The 27,074-nt window shown below is 44.8% G+C and overlaps 1 protein-coding gene across 1 annotated transcript in view; it reads right to left on the bottom strand.

The window, feature by feature from the left end:
* The window catches only part of ttn.2 (titin, tandem duplicate 2), a 216,303-nt gene that overhangs the window by 23,899 nt on the left and 165,330 nt on the right, over positions 1 to 27,074 (bottom strand). The window contains 17 exon segments of the mRNA XM_062061968.1: positions 103 to 402; positions 504 to 654; positions 1,026 to 1,177; positions 1,324 to 1,623; positions 1,722 to 2,009; positions 2,126 to 2,422; positions 2,497 to 2,799; positions 2,896 to 3,483; positions 4,487 to 4,783; positions 4,865 to 21,958; positions 22,048 to 22,350; positions 22,545 to 23,132; positions 23,236 to 23,532; positions 23,632 to 23,829; positions 23,912 to 24,016; positions 26,060 to 26,647; positions 26,747 to 27,031. Coding sequence (XP_061917952.1) covers positions 103 to 402; positions 504 to 654; positions 1,026 to 1,177; positions 1,324 to 1,623; positions 1,722 to 2,009; positions 2,126 to 2,422; positions 2,497 to 2,799; positions 2,896 to 3,483; positions 4,487 to 4,783; positions 4,865 to 21,958; positions 22,048 to 22,350; positions 22,545 to 23,132; positions 23,236 to 23,532; positions 23,632 to 23,829; positions 23,912 to 24,016; positions 26,060 to 26,647; positions 26,747 to 27,031 — 22,134 coding nt within the window.

Raw genomic sequence — 27,074 nt, 5'->3', positions numbered from 1 at the left:
GGGAAAAAAGTTTCATGCAAATATATGAGAATAATTTAACATATAATATATAAATACAAAAATGGGAACAAGCAATCTAGAGATAAGTATAAGGATACAAACCCAAGATATCTTTGGCTTGCACAGGTTGGTACATCTTGATATCCTCTCCTTTGCCCTTGCAGTTGACAGCCGACACTCTGAAGAAGTAGTATACTGCAGGTTTGAGGTGAGATACCACATACTCGCAGGTCTTAACCTGCGGATTGACTATCACCCATTCTCTTTCCTCCGTATTCATTTGCTCCAAAAGGTAGTGCGTGATCTCACTGCCACCATCATAAACAGGTTTCTCCCATCCAAGAGTGATGGAGGTCTTTGTGGAGTCGACCACACACAGTTTGGTTGGTTCTCCAGGAAGATCTACAAAAATTATTCCTACTTGTTAGCAGCCCAACATTAATTTTTAGTGTTTGTAATGTGGTTGTAGAAGCCTTAGAAGATGTCATGAGTTCAAGAGATACCTATGGGGTCGTAGGCCTTGTAGAGATCAGAGGCCTCAGAGTAGTTTCCGGCTCCAGCCTTGTTGACAGCACATACTCTGTACTGGTACTCATTGTTCTCCACAAGGTTAGTGACCTTTTGCCTGGTGTCTCTGATAGTGCCTTTCACCACCTACGCAATAAAAGCCATTAGATTTGGAGGTGTCACAAATGATTAGAACAGTGGTTCTCAAACTTTTTTTAACCAAGTATCACCTCAGAAAAAACTTGGCTCTCCAAGTACCACCATAACGACCAACATTAAAATACAGTAGCGTAGTAGGCCTGAGTGCTCATTAAAAACAAGGCAGAGGTTTTATTTAACAAGTATATTTAATATTTTTGGCCTCCGTAATATGACTCAAACTTTGAACAGTAACACTGTGTTTGAATATAGATAAATAAAACACTGTATTTCAAGATGGAGCCCGCATACCACTATTGGTACACGCACCACTGTTTGAAGGACTGGAAGCATCTCCTAGGACTAATCTTTTTACCGACCTTGAACCACTGCAGACTCTTCTTCTCCCTTTTCTCAAGGTAGTATCCGTCAATGTCGCTCCCTCCATCCAAAGCTGGTCTTTCCCAAACCACTGTCATGGTTGACTTGGTGATCATGGTGACTTTAGGTGTGGATGGTTCACTGGGAGGCACTGTCAAAACGATCAGTTTATCAGTTTTAATAAGGTGAAATCTCATACATCATCTGTTCCACTAATATTGTATTACTACATCTGCTGGTTTAACAATAGCACTGTAAGGATAGATTACAAAGTAAAACAATTGTGTTGTTTCCTACCAAAAGTGTTTTTGGCGATGACGGCCTCAGACTCCAGAGGGTCGCCGATGCCATACTTGTTGACACCTCGGATTCTGAAGATGTACTCATTGCCCTGAATGAGCCTTGGCACGTTAACAATGCAGTCAACTAGTTTCTCTGAGATGATGGACCACATTACTCTGCTGGTCTCCCTCTTTTCTACAATGTAGTGTGTTACCATGGCACCTCCCTCGTCAGCAGGAGGAGACCACATGATGGTGATGTTGTCAGCGGTCACCTTCTTAAATTGAATCTCTCCAGCAGGTGGCCCTGGTCTGTCTGGAAATGGAAATTATGGAATACATTCAATCACATTGGGATCTATAGTGACCATATCTTTATTTAAAATATGCTGTTGTTTTTTTTTAAGTAAGTACCTTGAATAAGCAATCTGACAAGGGCACAAGTTGAGCCCAGGGAGTTCTTCACCTTGACCTCATACGTTCCAGAGTTCAGGCGAGCTGTTTCCCTCAGGAACAAACTTGTGTACTCAAATGTGTGTTTAAAGGAAAGCTGGGTGTTCGGTTTGAGTTCTCTTCCATCCTTTAGCCACTCGATAGTGGGAGCAGGTTTGGCAGTGATATTAAACTTAAGTTCAACATTTGAACCTGCTCTGTACTTTACCTCGTTCAAGTACTCTGAAGGTATTTCAATCTCTGGGGCACCTGCAATAAAAGTCAGTTATATGGTTGATCATCTCAAAGACCAATAGTCTACATACAAATGACTACTGTATAAATATGCACACAAAGTATTATGTTTCAAATTGAGTATTGCATACCAAAAGTGTCTACACATGTGGCAGGTCCAGCTATCATGGATGGATTGCTCACTGCGCCAACAGCATTCTTGGCCATCACTCGGAACTCGTAGGTCACATCCTGGGTCAGGCCAGTCACAGTGTAGCGGGTGTCAGTGATGTTGGTGAGGTTTGTCTTGAACCACCTTCCATCTACTCCTTCCCTCTTTTCAACCATATAGCCTGTGATCTTGGAGCCTCCATCATAGTTGGGCTTCTGCCAGGCTAGGCTAATTGAATTCTTTGTGATGTCACTGATGCGCAGGTTGATGGGTGGCTCTGCAAGAAGACCGTCAGCACTCATAAGACAACAGTGACTACTGCAAAAGATGGTTTCAGGTACCCCAACTTACCACAGGCATCAATAGCCAGCACTGCATCTGAAACTTTGCTGAATTCACTGAATCCAGCAGCGTTCTCAGCTGCCACCTTGAACTCATAAATTAGTCCAGCGTGGATGCTTGTGACCTTGTAGTGTGTGGCACGGATCACCATTCTGTTTACTCTCTGCCACAGGAGGCTATTCATGTCTTTCATCTGGAGATGGTAACCAAATACGTGGCTGCCTCCATCTGACTTGGGCTCCTTCCAAGCAACTGTGATGGTCTCCCTGGTCACACCAGTGATCTCTGGAGTCGAGGGTGCTTCAGGGACAGCTGAAGAGTAATAAAAGTAGTTTTTTTAATTATAAATTTCAAACAAACAAAATCAAATATTAAGACTAGACCGATTCAATGACTATGACCACTTACTATAAGGAAGGCTGACAGTGACAGGTGGTGAGTCAATGTGCTCGCTAATTCCGTATCTGTTCTCAGCCTTAATTCTGAACTGGTATTCCAGGCCTGTTGAAAGCTTCAAGATCTTCATGGTACAACGAGCCACAGCAGAGGAGACATCTGTCCAATTGGCTGTAGTTGTCTCTCTCTTCTGGAGAATGTAGTTTGTGATTGGGCTACCACCATCATAAGCCGGTGGGAGCCACTTCAGATTCACGCTGTCCTCTGTGACATCTGACAGCTCCACAGGTCCCAGCGGAACACTGGGCCTGTCCAGAACCACAATGTTGATGAAGGATTTGGTGGTTCCACTGGAGTTGGATGCAATTATATCATAACGTCCAGAATCTCCAGCGATGCTCTCACGCAATGTGATCTTGATGCTATCAGGGGTGACCTCAGAGTTGAATCTTATTGTTGACTTGAGCAGCACATTATCCTTGGAGAGAGAAACCTTTGGCAATGGCCTGCCTATAAGCGGAATCTCACATTTGAGGTTGGAGCCAGCTCTAACATATACTGTGTTGTGAGGGTAGTTGTTCATGATGATCTCAGGTGATTCTTAAAGAAATAGGTAACAAAGAGAACACTGAGTTGAATACAATCAGCACAAAAGCAAAATTCATTCAAAAAATCTGTTTTGGCTTGGAACGCTCGAGACAAATGTGGCATGCTTTATTACCGCCGCCAAAGAGGTTGTGTTTTGGCAAGGGTTTGTTTGTCTGTTTGTTAGCAACATAACTGAAAAAGTTATGGGAGGATTTTGAAAAACAAAAATCCTCTTAACTACTACAAAGTGGAACACACTTCACTTCCTGCTTCCTCTTTCTCCCCTCTATGCGTTGCTGTCCTGCGCTGCACAGAGTATTCTGGGAGATGTAGAATATTTTCAGACCCACTAAAGCAAAAGTGCCAGAAAAACACTATACTCACCACGTTTTCGTTTGATACCGTCATGCATCCCGGCATTATTGATAAGATTTTGAAACCGCAACACCGTGGTGTATCGACATCAGTATTACATCCCTTGTAAATAGTTATACACTACCGTTCAAAAGTTTGGGGTCACCCAAACAATTTTGTGGAATAGCCTTCATTTCTAAGAACAAGAATAGACCGTCGAGTTTCAGATGAAAGTTCTCTTTTTCTGGCCATTTTGAGCGTTTAATTGACCCCACAAATGTGATGCTCCAGAAACTCAATCTGCTCAGATGTGTGAACATGATTGCACAAGGGTTTTCTAATCATCAATTAACCTTCTGAGCCAATGAGCAAACACATTGTACCATTAGAACACTGGAGTGATAGTTGCTGGATAAGGGCCTCTATACACCTATGTAGATATTGCACCAAAAACCAGACATTTGCAGCTAGAATAGTCATTTACCACATTAGCAATGTATAGAGTTTATTTCTTTAAAGTTAAGACTAGTTTAAAGTTATCTTCATTGAAAAGTACAGTGCTTTTCCTTCAAAAATAAGGACATTTCAATGTGACCCCAAACTTTTGAACGGTAGTGTATGTTTGAGCAGAACAATATCTTAGGTCTTTAAAACAACTTACCATGCTGGTCTTTGACCAACACAGGGGTGACCATTTCATTGGCATCACTGAATCCAGCATGGTTCTCAGCTATTACTCTGAAGAAGTACTCTCTGTTCTCCCTTAGACCAGACACTGTGTAGTGGATGGACTTGGTTACACCACACTTGACCCACTTCTCCTGGCCTTTCTCCAAAGCTTCCACCAAGTATCCAGATATTCTACTGCCCCCATCTTGCTCAGGTTTGGCCCAGGCCAGGGATACACTGTCTTTGGTCACATCGGTCACACCAAGTTTCGGTGGTGGGCTTGGCTTTTCTGTTGAAATACAATATTGTGTTATGTTAACAACATTATATAAAAATCTTGTGAATTAATGTTGAATAAAAAATGTAATACCTGAGATCTTGGTTCCTTCCTTGGTCTCAGCAGGCACCCCTATTCCATACTCATTCTCGCCGGTCACTCTGAAGTAGTATACTCCACCCTCCTGCAGGTCCGATGCTTTGTATGTCAGCCTGTGGCATGCATTGGTCAACTGAGTCCATCCCTTCTTGCTGGCCTCACGAATATCCACCAGATAGTTCTTCACTGGTCCGCCTCCTTCATTCTCAGGAGTGTCCCATGTCACAGTAGCAGAGTTTTTGGTCACATCCTTGATCTCAATACAAGATGAAGGTCCGGGAGAATCCAGAACTCTGACATTGAGGGTCAAGGTGGCAGTACCAGCCACATTAGACAAGGAGACGGTGTATTTTCCTGAATCATTACGAGTGGCTTTTTCCAGAGTGATGGAGGTGAACGTGTCAGTAGTGTCAATGACAGCACGGACTCTTAAGTCAACATCAGGCTTTGTCCAAGTAACACTGGGGATGGGTTTGCCTCTGAAGGGCACAGTCATAGTGAATGAACTACCATCCTTTACAATCAAAGTTTTCCTCATCTCATTACTAATGTCAAAGATTGGCTCTTCTTCTCTTTCCTTGGCCAACTGTTTGTCTGACTCTGAGCTGGGGTCACTCAATCCAATTTTGTTGATGGATTTGACAACAAACACATACTCTGCACCAGGTGTCAGTCCCACAACAGTAAACTCAGTATTCTTGGTGTTCTGGACCCCAACTGTCCATTCATCATCTATAGTATTTCTGTATTCTACTCTGTAACCAGTCACAGGTGCCCCACCATCAAACAATGGTTTATTCCAGGACAGGGTGACTGTGGTCTTTGTCGAATCAATGATTTTAGGCTTAGCAGGTGGTGAAGGCAAGAATTGTGGGTCTTCGGCTTTGGTGAGAGGGCAGGAAATGCTGGGAGGGCTGAGGCCGGCAGAATTCTCTGCAAAAACTCTGTATTCATATTCACAGCCCTCACGAAGGTGTGAGGCTTTGACTCTAAGGTCATAAACTGGTTTCTTGTTAACACGGCACCATCGAAGTCCAGTCTTTTCTCTCTTTTCAATTACATAGCCAGCGATGCTGATGCCACCATCAAAGACTGGTCTTTCCCAACAGATGGTCATTGCCTCACTAGTAACTGAGGTGACCTGGACATTAGTCGGGGCTGCAGGGACTGTGAATGGATCCATGGCCTTTGTTGGTTCACTTTCCAGGGGTTCACCATCCCCATATTTGTTGACTCCTCTAACTCTGAATATATACTCATTTCCTTTGAGCAGCTTGGTCACTTTACAAGTGGTGGCCTTCATGTCACCATGGACAAGGGTCCATGCGAGGCGGCTAGTCTCACGTTTTTCCACAATGTAATGTAAAATATCAGCGCCACCATTTTCCTGAGGGGGACCCCAGTTCAGGGTACATTTTTCTGCTGTTAAGCCAGACACAGCCAAGGGTCCTGAAGCAGGTCCAGGTCTATCCAAAACCTTGCAATTGATAGCCACAGACCTTGTTCCTGCCACGTTGTGCAGAGTCAGGACATATTGGCCAGAGTCCCTCCTGATGGCATCTCTTACCAGCAGGGAAGTTGTGAAGTTGGTGGTGGTGATTTCACATCTAGCCTTTGCCTCAATCTCTTTTCCCTCTTTAGACCACGTGACCACAGGGAGTGGGCGCCCTGTTGTTTCAGCATCAATTCTAATGATTTCTCCAGCTTTAATGACAACCAGCTGTCTGAACCTTTCTTCCAAGATAATTGTGGGTGGATCGACATCATCTTTGACTGTGACAGGTCCAGTACTCTCTGAAGGTGCGCTTAACAACTCAGCAGAATTCTTAGCAATTACATGGAAGTCATATTGGACATCTTCTGTGAGTCCTGTGACATCAAAATAGGTATCGTGCAGGTTGGTGAAGTTGCATTTTAGCCACCGACCATTTGGAAGCTCTTTACGCTCGACAATGTAGCTAGTAATCTTGGCTCCACCATCATTCTCTGGCCTCTCCCAGAAGAGGGAGACTGAAGTCCTTGTGATGTTAGTGACTTTAAGATTACGTGGAGCTTCGCATGGATCCCTGGCTGCCACTGGGTCACTGGCTTTCGTGCTTGGGCCAATGCCGGCAATGTTTTCTGCATAAACTCTGAACTGATACAGCAAACCTTCTTCAATGCTTGTCATTTTAAACTGTCTGTCGGTCAGAAGACCTCTGTTTACCTTGGTCCAGAGGATGCTGCTTTGGTCTTTGCATTCAATGTGATAACCAATAACAGGGCTTCCACCATCACTGGCAGGTCTGTCCCAAACAACTAGCATGGACGTTTTGGTGGCATGGGAAACACAGAGGTTGATGGGATGGCCAGGTGGTTCAAATGGATACTGAGCAACAATAGGGGAAGAGTCAACAGCAGGACTTTTGCCGTATCGGTTTTCGGCCGCAATGCGGAACTGGTACTCAGTTCCCTGATTAAGACGAGATACTTTAATTGATGTTCTAGCAACTGTGGCTGACACAATCTGCCAAGTGGTTGTGGTTGTGTCTCTCTTTTCCACCACATAATTATTAATCTGGCATCCACCATCATAGGTTGGAGCTTCCCAAGACAGAGAGATGAATTCAGCGCTAACCTCATCCACTTTGATGTTACTCGGTGGACCTGGCTTGTCCAGGATTATAACTGAAATTTCAGCTGTCTTGGTACCCACTGTATTACTAAGAGTGATTTCATACTTTCCTACGTCCTCTCTAGTTGCATCCTTAATGAGAATTTTAGATGAGGTCTTGGAAGTGAGAACATTAACTCGCGTCGTCTGCTTCAGCGCGTGCCCATCCTTCTTCCAAACCACCTCAGGCTGCGGCCTGCCTTTGAAGGGAACATCAATCTTCAGGTCATCTCCTGCTTTAACACTGTATGTGTTGAACACTAAGTTGATGATGGGTTCCACTGTGATATCTTTCACAGTCACAGGAGTAGCTAGAGGTTTAGGATCACTTTTGCCCTTGTCATTGACTGCAATGACCCTGAAAGAATATTCCTCTCCTGTTGTGAGACCGTCAATAGTTGCCTCCAGTGCTTTGACTTCGCTGCACAAACTCCATTTTTCTTCTCCGATGGGCTGCATCTCAACAATGTAGCCTGTAATCTTGCTGCCACCATCATGATCTGGCTTCTCCCATGATAGAGTGACGGTGTGACGAGTCACATCTACCAGCAGAATTTTACCAGGAGGCAAAGGAGCTTCAGAAATTTTGACTTGCTCTGTAGAGGCAGGCAGACCTACACCAAGTTCATTCACAGCCAGCACACGGAAATAATATCGGCCTCCTTCCTGTAGGTCAGAGATGATGTAGGAGTTCCTCACACAATTTGTGCATACGCTGGTAAAAGCCATTCGCTTCTGCTCTCGCTTTTCTACAACATAGTGAGATATCTTAGCGCCGCCATCTATAAGAGGAGGCTCCCAGGAGAGAGCGACTGAATTTCTTTTCACATCTTTGACTTCAAGGTTAGTAGGGGCGCTAGGTGAGTCCAGAACGCGGACATTTATGAAGGCTGATTTTGAACCACTCAGGTTCTCAAGGGTAAGTACATACTTGCCGGTATCAAATCGGTCCACATTTTCAATCACTAACATTGTATAGGAGCTTGTCACATCAATCTGGGCCCGCTCATTCAGACTGCCATCTACCTTTGACCATCTGACCTCCGGTTCTGGCTTCCCTCGGATTGTGACAAACAAACGCAAACTAGCAGTGGCACGAACGTTAACCATCTTTCTGAGATCTGAATCCAGTTCAATTTCAGGAGCTTCCAGCTTTTCAGCAACAATAACGGACCCAGGCAGGTCCACATGTTCACCCATTCCCTCAGAGTTAAAAGCACAAATACGGAAATTGTACTCCGCGTTCTCCTTCAATTTTTTCACAGTGTACTTAGTAGCCTGCACACCAGTAGATGGTGTAGAAATCACCCATTCATCAAGTGACGCCTCCTTAAATTCAACAATGTAACCAGTGACTGGTGCTCCACCATCATATATCGGTCTGGACCAGGTCAAGGAAGCAGTGGTACTGGAATGGTCACTGACTTTGGGGTTATTTGGAGGTCCTGGGGGGTAAATGGCATCACATGCCTTGATGTACTGAGTGGGTGCACTGGGTGTCCCCACACCAGCAGCATTTTCAGCAGACACTCTAAATTCATAAGAGTGGCCCTCTGTGAGACCAGTGCATCTGAACCTCAGGTCAGTCAGCCTCTTCTTGTTGCATTTACTCCATCGGATGCCATCCTTATCACGTTTTTCAAGGACATATCCCTCAATTTCGGCTCCCCCATTACTCTCTGGCCTTTCCCAAGTGAGCACCATAGAGTCTCTGGTGATGGCACTAGCTTCTGGAGTGGATGGCGGACTTGGAGTAGTGAATGGATTGCGAGCGATAACAGGCTCAGACTCTAGTGGCTCACCCACACCATATTTATTAACAGCTGTCACTCTAAAGATATACTCATTTCCAGGTAGCAGTTTTGTCACTTTATAACTGATGGCTTGAATCTTGGGCTCCACCATAGTCCATGACAAACGACTAGTCTCACGCTTCTCAATCACGTAGTGAGAAATACTTGCTCCACCATCCTGTGAGGGATGGTTCCAGTGCAGATAACACTTTTCAGCTGTGACTCCTTTAACTTCCAGGGGGCCATCTGGAGGGCCAGGCCTATCCAAAACTTTAACATTAACCGGGATCATCTTTACTCCGCCAACGTTCACAAGTTTAAGAACATAGTGGCCCCCGTCCACCCGGATGCAGTCTTTTACTGTCAATATGGTACGAGTAAGTGTGGTCTTGATCTCCATTCTTTGGGTGGTTTTGTCAATCTCCCTTCCCTCCTTCAGCCATACCACCTCAGGAAGAGGCTTGCCAGTGTAGTCTGCATCAATGACAAAAGTCTCACCTGCATGAACAACTATGAGATCCTTAAATTTAGAATCCATTGTTGCTTCTGGAGCCTCAATTTCATCTTTAGCAGTTATTTCTCCTGTGCTTTGAGAGGGACTGCTGGAAATGCCAGCTGCATTCTTAGCAAAAACTCTGAATTCATAAATGCAGTCCTCAGTCAGGCCACTGAGGGTGTACTGTGTGTCAATAATGTTGGTAAAACTGGCCTTCATCCAGCGGTTATCAGGGTGCTTTCGCCTTTCAATCACATAACCAGTTATCACGCTGCCTCCATCATACTGGGGCCGTGTCCACTGTAGTGTCACATGGTTCCGGGTTATTTCAATGGCCTCGGGAGTACCTGGTGGGTCACAGGGATCCCTAGCTACAATGCTATCAGAGACCTTACTAGCTGCACTCAGTCCTGCTATATTTTCAGCACACACCCTGAATTCATACTCAATGCCCTCTTCCAGTTCTGTTGTCTTGAAACGTGCATCAGGAATGATAAGCTTATTGAGTTTAGTCCATAGGAGGTTGTTCTTCTCTTTTCTATCCAGATGATAGCCCAGAATGGGACTGCCACCATTATTTGTAGGAGGCTTCCACTCAACGACCATACTGTCTTTGGTTGCAGCAGTAATAGTTGGCGCTGCTGGGGCATCAGGCACACTGAATGGATACTGAGCAATGACAGGGGCTGAAATAATAGCAGAACTCTTTCCGTATCTATTCTCAGCAGACACTCTGAACTGGTACTCAACTCCTGTCTTCAGATTGCTGACCTTGATGGTTGTCCTGGCAATGGTTGCAGACACAATATGCCAAGCTGTTGTAGTGGTATCTCTCTTTTCTACAATGTAGTTGTTAATCTGACAGCCTCCAGTATACCCTGGTGGTTCCCAGGATAGAGTTACATAATTCGAGCTCACTTCATCAATCTTCACAGGACCAGTGGGTGGGCCTGGCTTGTCGAGAATTATAACAGTAATCTCCTCAGTCGCTGTTCCGACATTACTGGTTGCTGTAACAGTATATTTGCCAGAATCCTCTCTATTTGCATCCTTGATACAGAGCTTTGTAGATGTGGGTGTACCAAACACATTTAACCTGGTTGTCTCCTTAAGAGCCAGTCCTTCTTTCTTCCATTCCACTTTTGGAACTGGACGCCCAGTCACTGGAATGTCAATCTTCAAATCTTCACCATGCTGCAAACTATAAGTATTAAATCTTATTTTGAAGCCGGGCGCCATTGTCAAATCCTTTGCTGTGACCGGTGCGGCAAGAGCTCTTGGGTCACTTTTACCCTTGTCATTGAAGGCAGATACTCTGAAAAAATATTCGTGTCCTGCACTGAGGCCTGTGACAGTGCCCTCACAGGTTTTGACTGTTGCTGCCACCACCCATTCTTCCGAGTCCAAAGGTTGCATCTCAATGTAGTAGCCAATAATCCTGCTTCCTCCATCATGGACTGGTTTCTCCCAGGAGAGTGAAGCAGTAGTTTTAGTAACATCAGTTAATGTGACTTTACCTACGGGCAGAGGAGGCTCAGAGGCCTTAACGGAGTCTTCTGTCTCAGCTGGCTCTCCTACACCAAACTCATTTTCAGCTAGGACTCTGAAATAGTAAATTGTTCCTTCTATGAGGCCAGTAATTCGGTAACTTGTCTTTGTGCACTTGTTTTCCACATTAGAGTAAACATTCCTAGTGGCCTCACGTTTTTCAACTAGGTAATTCTTTATTCTGGCTCCACCATCAATAAGAGGGGGCTCCCAGGTCAGGGTGACACTTTCCCGTTTAATGTCTTTTACTGAGAGATTTACAGGGGCTCCTGGAGTGTCCAGAACTTTGACAGACACAAATGCTGATTTAGTGCCGGCACTATTTTCTAAATTAAGGATGTATTTTCCAGCATCATATCTGTCACAAATGTCGATAGAGAGCTGTGTGTAATCTTCTCCAAACTCTTTTTGAGCTTTGACGGGAAGTTCACTATCCTCCTTGGCCCAGCTAATTTCAGGTGTCGGACGACCTTTAAATGGAATGCAAATCCTCAGTGGGGCTCCTGCACGAACAACAATTCCCTTTCGGAGTTCTGAATCTAGAATCATTTCTGGTGCATTCATTTTATCAATAGGTGTGACTGTGCCCTGGACTTCGGCAGGCTCCCCAATGCCTAGTTTATTGATGGCACAGATGCGCACTTTATATTCCTGATGCTCAATTAACTTAGTGATGGTAAATTTGGTTGCAGCTACGCCAGAGGGGGGTGTGCAAATGGTCCATTCCTCCTCATCAGCCTTTGTGAGTTCAACAGCATAACCTTGAATCTCACAACCACCATCATAAATTGGCTTCTGCCAGGCCAGACTTATGGAGTCTTTAGTAGTGTCAGTGACATGAGCATTGGAGGGACTACCTGGCTCAAAAGTGGGGTCACAAGCTTTAAGGTAAGGAGTAGCTGCGCTTGGTTGACCTATGCCAGCTGCATTCTCAGCAGAAACCCTGAATTCATATTCATGGTCTTCAGTCAATCCTGTCACTCTGAAACGCAAGTCCGTCACTCTGCGCTTGTTACACTTGGTCCACCTCACTCCTGCACGGTCTCTCTTTTCAACAATATACCCAACAATTTCACTACCTCCATTCGTCTCTGGGCGATTCCAGCAGACAATCATGGAGTCCCTGGTAATGTTGCTGATCTCAATCTCTTGAGGTGAGCCAGGACAGACAAATGGATTTCTCATGACAACTGGTGCAGATTCTAGGGGCTCACCGTCACCATATTTGTTGACTCCCATCACTCTAAAAATGTATTCATTGCCCTTCAAAAGTTTGGTGACTTTGAACATAGTGGCTCTGCAGTCACTGGAGACCACAGTCCATGCCAGACGGCTTGTCTCTCTCTTCTGGATAACATAGTGAGAAATACTGCTGCCTCCATCATGCATGGGTGGAAGCCAAGACAGTGAACACTTCTCTTCTGTGACATTGCTGACAGTAAGAGGTCCGTCTGAAGGACCTGGTCTGTCCAGGACTTTCACACTGAAAGGGATAGTCTTACTTCCTGCCACGTTAGTCAGTACCAGTGTATACTGCCCACCATCCACTCTGATGGCTTCCTTCACAACAAGAAGAGCCTTAAAATCTGTATTTTTTATCTCAGCTCTGGCTGAGTTTTCCACATCAACATCCCCCTTAAACCACTGAGCTGTGGGAATTGGCTTTCCTTCCACACTGGCCTCCAGACTGAATGTCTCTCCTGCATTAATCACAAGGGTTTGGTTGTACATTGCGTCCGTCTCACATTTGGGTGGGTCAACTTCATCTATAGCTGTGATAGATCCCGTGCTCTCGGAAGGCTTACTGATAGCACCAGCTGCATTTCTTGCAATGACTCTAAAGTCATATTTACTATTTTCTGTCAAGCCAGTGACTGTAAATTCACGCTCTATGATGTTTGCGAAGCTCGCCCTCATCCACTTTCCTTCAGGAAGATCCCGTTTCTCCACTACATAGCCAGTAACTAAACATCCACCATCATACACTGGCGGTGTCCATCTTAGCTTCACTGAGTGCCTTGTCACTATCACTGCTTCTGGACAGCCAGGAGGATCACATGGATCACGGGCCACATAGACCTCTGAGACTTTGCTGCACTTTCCAATACCAACGATGTTCTCTGCATAGACTCTGTATTCATACTCAATGCCCTCCTCCAAAGGAGTGGATTTGAACCTGCAGTCTTGGATTAGAGTTTTGTTAATCTTGGTCCAAAGAATACTGTTTTTCTCTTTCCTTTCAAGATGATAGCCTAAGATAGCGCTGCCTCCATCAGATGGAGGTTTGTGCCATTCAACCACCATGTAGTCCTTAGTGTATGAAGATACAAATGGTGTACCTGGTGGCCCAGGCTCTTGGAATGGATACTGGGCCAAAACAGGCTCAGAATCAATTGCATAACTCTTTCCGTATCTATTTTCAGCGTAGATTCGGAATTGATATTCAGCGCCTGTCTTCAGATTAACCACTTTGAGTGTGGTTCTTGCCACAGTGGCAGACACAACTACCCAGTTGGTTGTGGTTGTATCTCTTTTCTCCACAACATAGTTGGATATTGCGCAACCACCTGTATAAGTAGGAGGTTCCCATGTAAGTGTGATGCTCTCAGCGCTAACATCCTCAAACTTGACAGGGCCTGTCGGTGGTCCAGGCTTATCCAAGGTGATAACCTCAATTGTGGCTTCCTTAGATGCCATGTCATTGGCGACACTGATACTGTACATTCCTCCATCTTCTTTGGTGGCATCCTTTATAGTAAGTGTAGTGTGACGTGCAGAATCTGTGACATTAACTCTGGTGGTCTGTTTGAGGGCAGCTCCATCCTTGGTCCAAGAGATGGTTGGCTTAGGATGACCTGCGATTGGCACCTCTATCTTGAGGTCATAACCCACTTGGACACTGTAGCTGCTCGCTTTAGGTCTAACAGCAGGCTCAATCACAAGGTCCTGAGCAACAATTGAGTTTGCCAGTTGCCTGGGATCGCTCCTGCCCTTGCTGTTAACAGCAATAACTCTGAACTGATACTCTTCCCCCGTAAGAAGGTTAGTCACCAATGCCTCAGTTGCCTTCCCACTAGCACACAAAGACCATGATTCACTGTCTTGAGGTGCAAGTTCAACTTCATAGTGACTTATTCTACTGCCACCATCATGTTCAGGCTTTTCCCAAGTCAAGGTTACAGTGCTATGTGTAACATCGACAACACTGACTTTACCAGGGGGCTGGGGCTTTTCAGAAATTTTTATTGGCTCTGTGGTTTTAGCTGGTAAACCTATACCATATTCATTCTCAGCAAGAACTCGGAAAAAGAATATTCCACCCTCTGGGAGAGGTTCCACCTTCCATGACATCTTATTGCAGACAGTGATGGGAGAATAAACCTTCCTGGTGCTCTCCCGCTTCTCGACTATATAATGCTTAATCTTTGATCCACCATCCAGTAATGGAGGTTCCCATGTAAGTGTGACAGAATCTTTGGTAATCTCTTTAACCAGGAAGTTATTTGGAGGGCTTGGTGAGTCTAAAACTCTGACGCTGATGAAGACTGACTTCACTCCACTAGCATTCTCTGCAGTCAGTGTGTATTTGCCACTATCAAATCTGTCCACATTCTCAATCATAAGAGAAGCATAGTTGTCTGTATTGTCAATTTGAGCAGTTTCCCTGATCTCACCATCAGCTTTTCCCCATTTAATCTCAGGGGCTGGACGACCTCTTACAGGCACAAATAGCCTGAGAGTGCTTGCAGCTCTAATATTGATCATCTTTCGCATGTCTGCATCCAGGTCAAGATCTGGCGCCTCAAGCTTTTCTTCCAAAATGATTTTTCCTGCAACATCAGCATGCTCACCAACACCAACTTTGTTGATGGCACACACTCTGAACTGATACTCATGCTTCTCTAGAAGTTTTGTCACCGTAAACCGTGTGTCTGCAATTCCAGTAGAAGGAGTGCACATGATCCATTCATCTGATGCACTATTGCATGCCTCAACAATGTAGGACTGAATCTCACAGCCACCATCATAGATGGGTTTACCCCAGGTTAAGGAAACAGTGGACCTTGACGTGTCCACCACCTTTGGATTGTTTGGTGGGCCTGGTTTAAAAATGGGATCTAAAGCTTTGTAGTATGCTGTTGGAGGACTGGGTTGTCCCACACCGGCTGCATTCTCAGCAGAAACTCTAAATTCATAACTGTGGTTTTCGAGGAGCCCAGTAACTCTGAAGCGTAGTTCGCTCACGGTGCGCTTGTTGCATCTTGTCCATCTAACACCATCCTTGTCACGTTTCTCAACAATATAACTTTGAATGGCATTACCACCATCATTACTTGGTCTTTCCCAAGTCACCACCATAGAGTCTTTTGTAATAGTGGAGATATTTACTTCTGTTGGTGGGTTGGGAGTGACAAATGGATTTCGGGCAATCATGGGCTCAGATTCCAGAGGCTCACCTACTCCATATTTGTTTACAGGAATCACTCTAAAGATGTACTCATTACCAACAAGAAGTTTGGTAATCTTCAAGTTCAGGGTCTGAACTTTTTGTTCAACGACAGTCCAAACGAGTCTGCTAGTCTCTCTCCTTTCAACAATGTAATGGGATACATCACTACCGCCATCTTGTAAAGGTGGTTTCCAGGAAATAGAACACTTCTCATTCGTGACACCATATATTGAAATGGGTCCCTCAGGTGGACCTGGCCTGTCCAGAACTTTGACATTTATGTTAACAGATTTCTCTCCTCCAACATTCTTTACCAGCAAAGTATACTGACCCCCATCTACACGAATGGCTTCTTTAACAACAAGACAGGCCAAAAAGTCGGTGTTCTTGACTTCGAGACGTGCTGCTTCACTCATGATTTGGCCCTCCTTCAGCCAATGTACAGCAGGTACAGGTTTGCCACTGATAGCTGCCTCAAGCCTAAATGTCTCACCAGCATTTACCATCACAACCTGGGCATACTTAGAATCCAAGTCTATTTTTGGTGGGTCCACCTCATCCTTTGCAGTGATAGCTCCAGTAGAGTCAGAGGGTTGACTGCTGACACCTGCTGCATTTCTGGCAATGACACGGAACTCATAAATCTGATCTTCAGTGAGGCCTGTTACAACGAAGTAAGTGTCAATAATGTTTGTGAAACTAGCCTTCATCCAGCGGCCGGTCCCTTCTTTTTTCTCCACTACATACCCAGTGATTTTTATGCCACCATCATATTCAGGTTTTGACCATTGCAAAGTTACCTGGTTTCTGGTTACAATGACAGCCTCTGGCTTTCCTGGTTTCTCACATGGGTCTCTGGCTACATGCAGTTCACTCACATTGCTGGCTTTGCTTATGCCGACAATGTTTTCAGCATAAACTCTGAACTCATATTCGATGCCTTCTTCGAGGCTAACTACTTTGAATCTAGGCTCTGCAATAAGTTGCTTGTTCTGCCTTACCCATAAAATGCTGTTTTTCTCTTTGAGCTCCAGGTGATATCCCAGGATTTTACTTCCACCATCACTGCTAGGTTTGTCCCATACGACCAGCATGCTCTCTTTTGTTGCTGACTGAACAACAACCGAATGTGGTGAACCGGGCACCTCAAATGGATACTGAGCCACAACGGTTTCAGAGTGAAGCACTGAAGACTTTCCATATCGATTTTCTGCAGCAATCCTGAACTGATACTCACATCCGGTCTTCAGACGTACAGCCTTGACAGTTGTCCTAGCCACGGTCGCTGATACTATCTGCCAGTTGGTGGTCGATGTATCTCTCTTTTCAACAATGTAATTATTGATGGTGCAACCACCATCATACTCTGGTGGATTCCAAGACAAAATCACACTGTCAGCAGTGACTTCATCAAATTTGATGGGGCCAGTGGGAGGGCCTGGTCTATCTAGGACGACCACACTGATGTCTGTAGTTGTCTCTCCAGCTGTATTAGTCAGTTTGATGGAATATGTACCCACATCATCTCTGCAAGCGTCCTTAATGACAAGGAGAAGGTTTTTGTCTGTGTTGTCAGTATTAACTCTTGTTGTCTCCTTCAGGGCAACACCATCTTTGAGCCAAATTGCTGTAGCTCTGGGACAGGCAACATAAGGGACATCTATCTTCAGATCATCCCCAGCTAGCACACTAAATGTGCTGAAAGCCAATTTGAACATTGGTGGGATAACTAGATCTTTGGCTACCACCGGTACACTGAGAGGGCGTGGATCACTAACTCCCTTTTCATTTGTGGCTGAGATACGGAACATGTATTCCTCTCCCTGTGTTAAACCAGTTACAACAGCCTCATTGGTCTTTACTGCCATGACTTGGGTCCACTTTTCACTGCTTTGACCCTGCATCTCAACAATATACCCAGTGATTCTGCTGCCACCATCATGATCAGGCTTTTCCCAGGCTAGTGTAACACTGGTCCCGGTCACTTCACGGAGAGTTACTTTTCCTGGAGGCAAAGGTTTTTCTGACACTTTAACAGGCTCAAATGTCTCCACTGGAAGGCCAATGCCATATTCATTCTCAGCCAGGATTCTGAAGAAGTACATCTTTCCTTCTTCCAACTCTGCAACTTTCCAGCTGGATTTATGGCAGCTGGCACAGACCGTCGAATAGGCCTTTCTTGTTGACTCACGCTTTTCTACTATGTAATTGCGTACTCTGGAGCCACCATCAATTAATGGTGCGTCCCAAATAAGAGATACAGAACCTTTAGTAACCTCTTTGATGACAAGATTCTGAGGTGCTCCAGGGGTGTCTAGCACTCTAACATTAACAAAGGCTGTCTTACTTCCTGAAGCATTCTCCACAGTAACCATGTATTTACCTCCATCGAATCTGTCAACATTTTCAACTTGAAGAGTAGTGAATGATGATGTGATCTCAATGTTAGCTTTATCCAGGGACTCTCCATGTTCTCTAGACCATTTTACCTCAGGAGCTGGTCTCCCTTTAATAGGCACAAAGAGTCTGAGAGTGCTACAAGCTCTGATGCAAACTACTTTACGAAGATCCGCCCCAAGGTCAATTTCAGGCGGAAGCAACCTGTCTTCGGCTTTAGGGGTGCCAGGAACAGCAGCAGGTTCTCCTACACCTTCACAGTTGGTGGCACAGATGTTAATTTTGTACTCTTGGTTTTCTTTCAGGCCAGTGATAGTGAATGAGGTGGCTGTCCATCCCTTCTTCGGAGTGTGAATTGTCCATTCATCCTCTTCAGGCAGGCAGGTCTCCACAATGTAGCCAGTGATTTCAGAACCACCATCATAGACAGGTTTATTCCAAGCAAGCGTCACAGAGGACTTTGTAGTGTCAAGAACTCTGGGGTTTCCTGGAGGTCCAGGCTGAAAGATTGTGTCCATGGCTTTGTAGAATGGACTTGAGGGACTTGGCTGGCTTAGTCCAGCATTGTTCTCGGCAAATATTCTGAATTCATACTCATGACCTGGTGTGAGGCCAGAGGCCTTGAATCGAAGGTCTGTTACAGTCCTCTTGTTGCACTTCACCCATCGCAGTCCAGTCTTATCCCTTCTCTCAATAATGTAAGTGTTGATTCTGCTGCCTCCATCATGTTCTGGGCGCTCCCAGCAGACAACCATTGATTCTTTAGTAATGGTGGTCACTTCAGGCTGCGATGGCGGATCACTAGGAACATAGGGATTAGCACAGATGACGGGCTGAGACTCCACAGGTTCACCAATGCCATACTTGTTAACTGCCATCACTCTGAAGATGTACTCATTGCCCTTCAAAAGCTTAGTGACTTTCAACCTGTTTGCTTGAAGGTCTGTGGCCACATTTGTCCAGGCCAACCTACTGGTTTCACGCTTCTGAATGATAAAATATTCAATCTTTGCGCCACCATCATGTGTTGGATGCAGCCAGTTCAAAACACATTTCTCCGCAGCTATGTCAGTAACACTTAAGGAATCCGGTGGTCCAGGTCTGTCGAGAACCTTTACATTAAATGTGAACTTAGCAAATCCACCAGGGTTGCTGGCAGTCAGCGTGAAAGCACCACCATCTCTTCTTAAAGAGTCTTTGTTTATCAGAGTTGTGTGGAAATCAGATGTCTTTATCTCCAACTTGCCTGTATCTTCAAGCTCCTTCCCTTCCTTGGTCCATACAAGTGATGGGAGCGGCCGGCCTGTCACATTTGCCTCTAATTTAAACACCTCTCCTGCCATGACAACAACATTACTACTGTAAAGTGTGTCAACATCAATCCGTGGCTCTTCAATATCATCTCTGCATGTAATTGCTTCTGATGGCAGAGAGGGTGCGCTTACACCGCCAGCTGAATTACGAGCAAACACGCGGAATTCATATACAACATCTTCAGTCAGACCACTGACTGTGTAAACTGTCTCCAGAATGTTGTTAAAGTTAGCTTTGAGCCACCGCCCGTTTGGCAACTCTCTTCTTTCCACGGTGTATCCAGTGATCGAAAATCCTCCATCTGCCTCTGGTTTTGTCCATGAAACAGTCACCTCATGTCTGGTAATATTCAGTGCAACAGGTCTGCCAGGTTGGCCCACTGGGTCCAAAGCATACATAGGCTCTGAGGGTTTGCTAGGTTTGCTGAGACCAGCCATGTTTTCAGCAATAACACGGTGCTCATATGCGATTCCATCAACCAGACCTGTTGATTTGAAGATATTTCCGACAACAAGGGCTTTGCTTATCCTCTGCCATAGAATGCTATTTTTCTCTTTTCTTTCTATGTGGTAGCCCAGTATGGCATTGCCTCCATCAGAGGATGGTTCATTCCAGCTCAGAGTCATAACATCCTTATTGAAAGACGTGACTGAAGGGGTTCCTGGCTGCCCTGGCACATCAAATGGATATGCAGCCACCACTTGATCAGACACAATTGACGGTCCAATGCCATATCGGTTCTGGGCCTTGACACGGAACTGATATCCGGTTCCGGTGATTAGCCGGGTTGCCTTGAATGTGGTGCGGATCACTGTGGCTGCCAACTCCACCCAGGAAGTACCTGTGGTTTCCCGCATTTCAACAATATAATTGTTGATAGGAACACCTCCATCATTTTCTGGGGCTTCCCATGACATAAGGATATAATCACATGAGACCTCATCCAGCTTGATGGGACCTGTGGGAGGACCTGGAATATCATGGACTACCACTGTGATTGTTTCGGTCACTGTGCCCAGCATGTTCTTTCCTGTCATCGAATACTGGCCTCCATCAGTTCTTTTGATCTCACCAATGTTGAGGATGGTTGACATTGATGTGGTTTCAGTGTTGATTCGCTGTGTCTCTTTTAGCACAGCGTCTCCTTTCTTCCAAGAAACTCCAGGTCTTGGTTTTCCAAGGACGGGAATCTCCACTTTAACACGGTCCCCGGCCTTAGCGATGACCGTCCTCTGGTAGATGCCACGTAGGTCAAAGGATGGAACTGATGTTTGCTCTTTGATAATTGTAGGTCTACTCTCACGGGGGTCGCTTCTACCTGAAGCGTTGACAGCCATTATGCGGAAGGTATATTCTTCTCCCTCGAACAAATTTGATACAGTGTAGTCCAGAGCTTTGATGGCAGCAGCATGGATCCACTGGTCAGTGTCCTTCTTCTGATACTCAATGACATATCCTGTGATCAAGCTACCACCGTCATGCAGAGGCTTGGTCCATGCTAAACTGGCGCTGTCAGCTGTAACATCAGTGACATACAAGTTGTCAGGGGCAGAGGGGGCCTGAGACACCCTGATTGGTTCAGGAGTTTCAGCAGGTTCGCCTATACCCAGGTCATTCTCAGCAGAGATACGGAAGTAATAGTAAGCTCCCTCCTCTAGATCAGGTACTTTAAAAGAGCACTTCTGCCATGTGGTGCTCAGGACCGTGTACGCCTTCTTTGTGGCCTTTCTCTTTTCAATAATGTAGTTGCGAATCTTAGAGCCACCATCAATGATCGGGATCTCCCACTGAAGAGTTATGCTTGTCTTGATGATCTCTCTGGGTTTGAGATTAACTGGTGGCCCTGGTGTGTCAAGAACCTTTACATTCACAAAGCCTGTCTTCTTCCCGGCAACATTTTCCAGACAGAGATTGTACTTTCCAGCATCATATCGGGTGCAGTCGGGAATGACAAGAAGAGTGTAAGACTCTGTTGTGTCAATATGTGCACGTGTTTTCAAATTGATATCATCTTTGCTCCACGTGACTTCAGGAACAGGGCGGCCTCTGATGAGAACAAACAAACGAATTGACGTACGGGCTCTGACTACCAGAGTTTTCCGGAGTTCAGCATCCAGCTCAAAGTCAGGCACAGACTCCTGGTCCACTAATTCAGTGACTTCTTCAACCTCTGCAGGCTCACCAACTCCCTCTGAGTTCACAGCTCTGACTCTGAAATGGTATCTGCCTCCCTTTTGAAGTTTACCAATAACATATTCGGTAGCCTTCAGATGGTACTCTGTCTCAGTCTCCCAGTCATCATGCCCCTCCTTTTTATACTCCACTATGTATCCCTCCACTTCCAGACCACCATCATAGTAGGGTCTGCCCCAATTGAAGGTTGCAGATGTTTTAGTGGTGTCTGAAATCCTAGGGTTTGAGGGAGGCCCTGGTGGATCTGATACAAAATAAAGGAACAAGAAAAAATTGAAAAAAAACTGTGTATTATATGATTATGTGACACCTCTTTACTGTTAAATTACTTACACACTATGTCCTTGGTCATCACTGGATGTGAAGGCTCACTGGGATCTCCAAATCCAGCCTTGTTCTCAGCAGTGACTCTGAACTCGTACTCGACCCCCTCGCTAAGGCCTTGCACCTTGAAGCGCAGGTCTGGGACTGTTCTCTTAGAGGCCCTGACCCACCTCAATCCTCTCTTCTCTTTCCTTTCAACACAGTAGCCTCTGATGTCACATCCCCCGTCCTGTGCTGGTCTCTTCCATGAAATGGTGACAGCGTTCCTGCTGACGTTATCTATCTCTGGGATTGAGGGTGGGCCCGGTGGGCCTTTAGGGGAAAAAAACATTTTCAGCGTTAATAATTTCAACCATATGATGAACAATTTCATATGATATTAACTTGACCTGCGAATGAAATGGAATAACGATTGGAAGTCCTAAACTGACAAAACAATAATAAACTAGCAGGAAGACTAACAAAACAGGGAATGATTAGCAACATATAAGATCGATTAAACTTACAGAAACTGTCGACCATTTTGACTGGACCAGACTGGCTTGAGTCTCCAGTGCCATACTGGTTTACAGCACATACTCTGAAGATGTACTCATTGCCTTTGATCAGTTTGCTCGCTGCATATCTGCAGTCCATCACATTTTCAGCTAACTTGGTCCACTGTAGGCGGCTGGTCTCTCGCTTCTCAAGGATATAAGATTTGATTGAGCTACCGCCATCCTCATCTGGTGGAAGCCAGCTCAAGGTACACTTTTCAGCAGAAATATGACTGGCCTCAATCGGGCCTGGAGGTCCTGGGACATCCAGGACCTTTACTTTTACATGTTCGTCTTTGATGCCGAACGGGTTGCTGGCAGTAATTGTGTACTCTCCGGTATTTTTCCGGCTTGCATATTTAATAGCCAGAGAGGAGGAAGTTGGGGTGCTGGTAATATTGACAATGTCAGAGTTCTTCAATTCACGGCCTCCCTTCGACCAGATAGCAGTCGGTGGAGGTTTTCCTGCAATCTTGGAAGCAGAGATCACGATCGTGTCTCCCGCTCTGACTGATATACCGTCCTTCATGTCTGGTTCAATGGTGATGCTTGGAGGTTCTGATGAAGTAAAGAAAGCAAGTTATGCAACACGTTACACTGCCAGATGCAACATTAAAAACAAATATGTTTTTTGATATGAACCCTGATTAAAATAGCTTACCATACTCATCCTTGCAAGTTAGCAGGTCGGTCTTCTCTGAGGGAACACTGACTGCACCAGCTGCATTTTTGGCCCTGATTTGGAACTGATACTGAGCTCCCTCTGTCAAGTCGGTCACAGTGAAGGCACATCTTTGAATGTTGACATGGTTAGCTTTCATCCAGGCCTTAGTACCAGCTTCAAGTTTCTCTATCATGTAGCCAATGAGCTTGTAACCGCCATCATATTTGGGTGGAGTCCAAATCAGAGTGACTGAGTTCCTGGTGACATTAATGACGTCAGGCTTACCAGGGGGATCTAACAAGAGACAAGAAAACGACTGTGAGAAGAAACGTAACAAAGGAAATTCTGCCTTTAAGAGTATTAAGACATCTTAATTAAATGCACATAACTCACCAATTGGATCAAGAGCAACCACCGCCTCAGTGGCTTTGCTGGCCTTCCCAAGACCGGCAACATTCATGGCCATAACTCTAAACTCATATTCCAGTCCTTCTATCAGACCTGTGACTCTGCACTCCTTTACTCTTAGAGGAGATTTACTGGCTCGCTTCCACAAGAGACTGTTCCTCTCCTTAAACTCCACATAATAACCTGCAAAGTGCACAAAATGACTTTTTGCTATGTTCTATACATGTTAGATTAGCTTTACATTGCCAGGATCACTGTCAGTTACCTGTAATTGGGGAGCCACCTGTGTCTTTGGGATCAGCCCAGGTCAAGATGGCTAACTCGTGGCGTATACTGACTATATCTGGAGGAGCTGGTGCCTGTGGGACATCTGGAAGTGGAAGTGGAAGAGGAAGAGATTCTGGGGTTAGAAATGACTGAATATTTAAGAGCACATTCTGTGAAAACAGCTACTTTAATGTACTAGTAGAACGGAAAAAATAGTTGACTTAAATGTAAATAGGTTGTACTGGTATAGCGCTTTTCTACCTTCAAGGTACTCAAAGCGCTTTGACACTATTTCCACATTCACACACACATTCATGCACTGATGGCGGGAGCTGCCATGCAAGGCCCTAACCACAACCCATCAGGAGCAAGGGTGAAGTGTCTTGCTCAAGGACACAACAGACGTGACTAGGTTGGTAGAAGCTGGGGATCGAACCAGGAACCCTCAGGTTGCTGGCACGACCACTCTCCCAACTGCGCCACACCGTCCCCTTCATATGCTTAATTGTATTTCCTTGTATCCATCAAACCAGTTATTTTCAAACTGTGGTACGTGTACCACTAGTGGTACGCGGGCTCCATCCAGTGGTACGCCAATTTTTATTTTCCTTTATTCAAACTGTGTGTAATGTTACGGTGGCCAAAACATATGAAACATACTGTTAAATAAAGCCTCTGCCTTGTTTTTTATGAATAATTAGGCCTACTATGCTACAGTATTTTAATGTTGGTCATTATGGTGGTACTTGGAGAGTCAAATGTTTTCTGAGGTGGTACTTAGTAAAAAAAAGTTCGACAACCACTGCATTAAACCATTTCTAATTGTATTTTCAATTCCAATAGTATGTGAAAATATTGTCTAAACATCACAGAATGCCAGAATTTCAGACGGCGATTTTAAATAATCCGCTCTAAATGTCTTTTGCAATTTCCGTAGATTCGGAGTTGAACAACGTCACGGTGGGAACGCTTCTGCAATCTGACCATATCACCAGATCAGTCATACCGGAAATATGCAAAAATTAGAAAGATATGTGCTGTTTATCATTCACAATCCCTCTGTAACACATTAACACATATGCTTTAAAACTATTTTTATTTTAAGTTGTAAATAAATAAAATGTCTCAATAGGGGCGTTCTGTTCCACCCACACAGCTCTCTAAATAACCATTCAAAACCCGCCAACTCTATTTACATATCGTGACCTGAATAATAACTAAATATTACCGATATTGTTATTAAAAGGGCTAACGCAGACAAACTATTATTTTAGCGACACATTGATAACAGAGAGCTAATTACTAGCTTATGCTGCTGTACTGTGAGCCAACCTGTGTAATGCTGCTGCATTGCATCTTGGCTCATCAAAGTTATTCTAGATTATAAATCATGCCTCTCATCTGGATAATAGGATTTAGCCATTAATCTAGAAGTTGTTCATTTGTGACATTGAATTTACATCCGGAGTCAAAGACACGGCAACCTAAGACCGTGTGGGCAGGCAGCAACTTTTCCTTTTAACCTTTTGTGTGGATTGTGATTCATTCTTCATCTAAGGGGGAAGATACAAACCTCCTATCAGTCGTCATCGCAGTGAGAGTGGACATTGTTCAGTAAGTGATTGTTTTATTATGTTTGTTGTTTGTATTTATTGTTTAGCACTTAGCAATAGTGCTACATGATGCTTAGTGTTTTACTAAAGCTGGATCTGTTTAGCACAGAGCTTCTAAAACATATCGCTCACTCTCCTTATACTCAGGCTAAAAACTATAAGATTCTGGATCATAATTTTTTCCAAAGTAATTTTTGTTGCTTTTACAAAGTGAATGATTAGCATTGTTGCTGTTGGGGAAAGGATCTATGGTTCCCACCTCAACGCTACGGACCAGGTGACAGGTTTGCTCATTATCTCTCAAAAAGACTTGGGAATCTCCATGAAATTATTACTATTTTGTTAATATCTATTTAGTTGCAAACTTGGTAGGTATTTTGGTGTTGTAAGTCAGATATACAGTATATGACAATAGCTTCAATATAGAGGCAACTTGTTTTTTCATTCTACTAGTACTTTAAAACAAATTTTACGAATGAATTGATTAAAGCACAAAAGTTGACTTAGCTTCAACTCAGATTCTGAATACTCACTGAAAGGATGCTGTGCGATGACTGGATCTGACCTCAGATACTCGCCAATACCGTATTTGTTCTCAGCAGACACCCTGAATATATATTCTGTTCCATCGTGTAGACGAATCACTCTCATGGTGGTTTTCTGGATTGCTGAAGCCACTGTGGCCCACTTGTTGTCTGTTGTCCGCCTTTTTTCTACAATGTAGTTGGACACCTCTGCACCCCCATCATCTTTGGGTGGCTCCCATTCCAGGGTGATCCCATCGGCTGTGATCTCATCAAACTTTATGGGTCCAGTGCAGATGCCAGGTTTGCCAACAACTTTGAGTTTAAACTTGCAATCTTTGGAGCCTGTGCTGTTCTTGACGTTGATGGTGTAAGTGTCAGCATCTACTCTCTGGCAGTCTCTGATCAAGAGGGTGGTGATGCCTTGAGACGCCTCAACACACATGCGCCCAGTGTCTCCAAGGACCACTTCACCCTTCTTCCACGTGGCAGTGGGATATGGCACACCGATAATGGGGATGTTAATGCGGATAGTAGTGCCTTCCTTCACCACTTGGCAGCCGTCAGGTATACTGCTAAGGTTGAAGTCAGGCAGCACTGGAAACAAGTGGTGTTGGCAAATGAGGAATTGATGCAAATCAAAACGCAAATAGAATAGTGTTCCATATAGGGCAAGGCATAGCTATTAGTTCTTACCAAACTGGTCCTTGGCAACAGCACTGAGTTCAGTGGGCGGCCCTTCTCCAGATTCATTGAGTGCCCTGACTTTGAAAAAGTACTCATTGCCCTCAGTGAGCTCACTGACCGTCAGTGAAGTATTCTTTCCCTTCATGATTTGCTTCCACTGCACGCCTTCACTCTGGTCCACGATGTATGCACTGACATGACTTCCGCCATCACTGATAGGCTTTTTCCAGGCCAGAATGATAGAATCATTGGTGGTCTTCTTGGCCTTCAAGTCCACCACTGGACCAGGTTGCTCTGGAGGGGCAAGGATTGCATCAGAACTGAGAAAGTGGTGGCT

This window comes from Entelurus aequoreus, linkage group LG10 (assembly GCF_033978785.1).
Source record: "Entelurus aequoreus isolate RoL-2023_Sb linkage group LG10, RoL_Eaeq_v1.1, whole genome shotgun sequence".
Taxonomy (NCBI): Eukaryota; Metazoa; Chordata; class Actinopteri; order Syngnathiformes; family Syngnathidae; genus Entelurus; species Entelurus aequoreus.
Note: the sequence above shows the minus strand (reverse complement) of the source record. Positions and strands in the feature narration are given on the sequence as shown.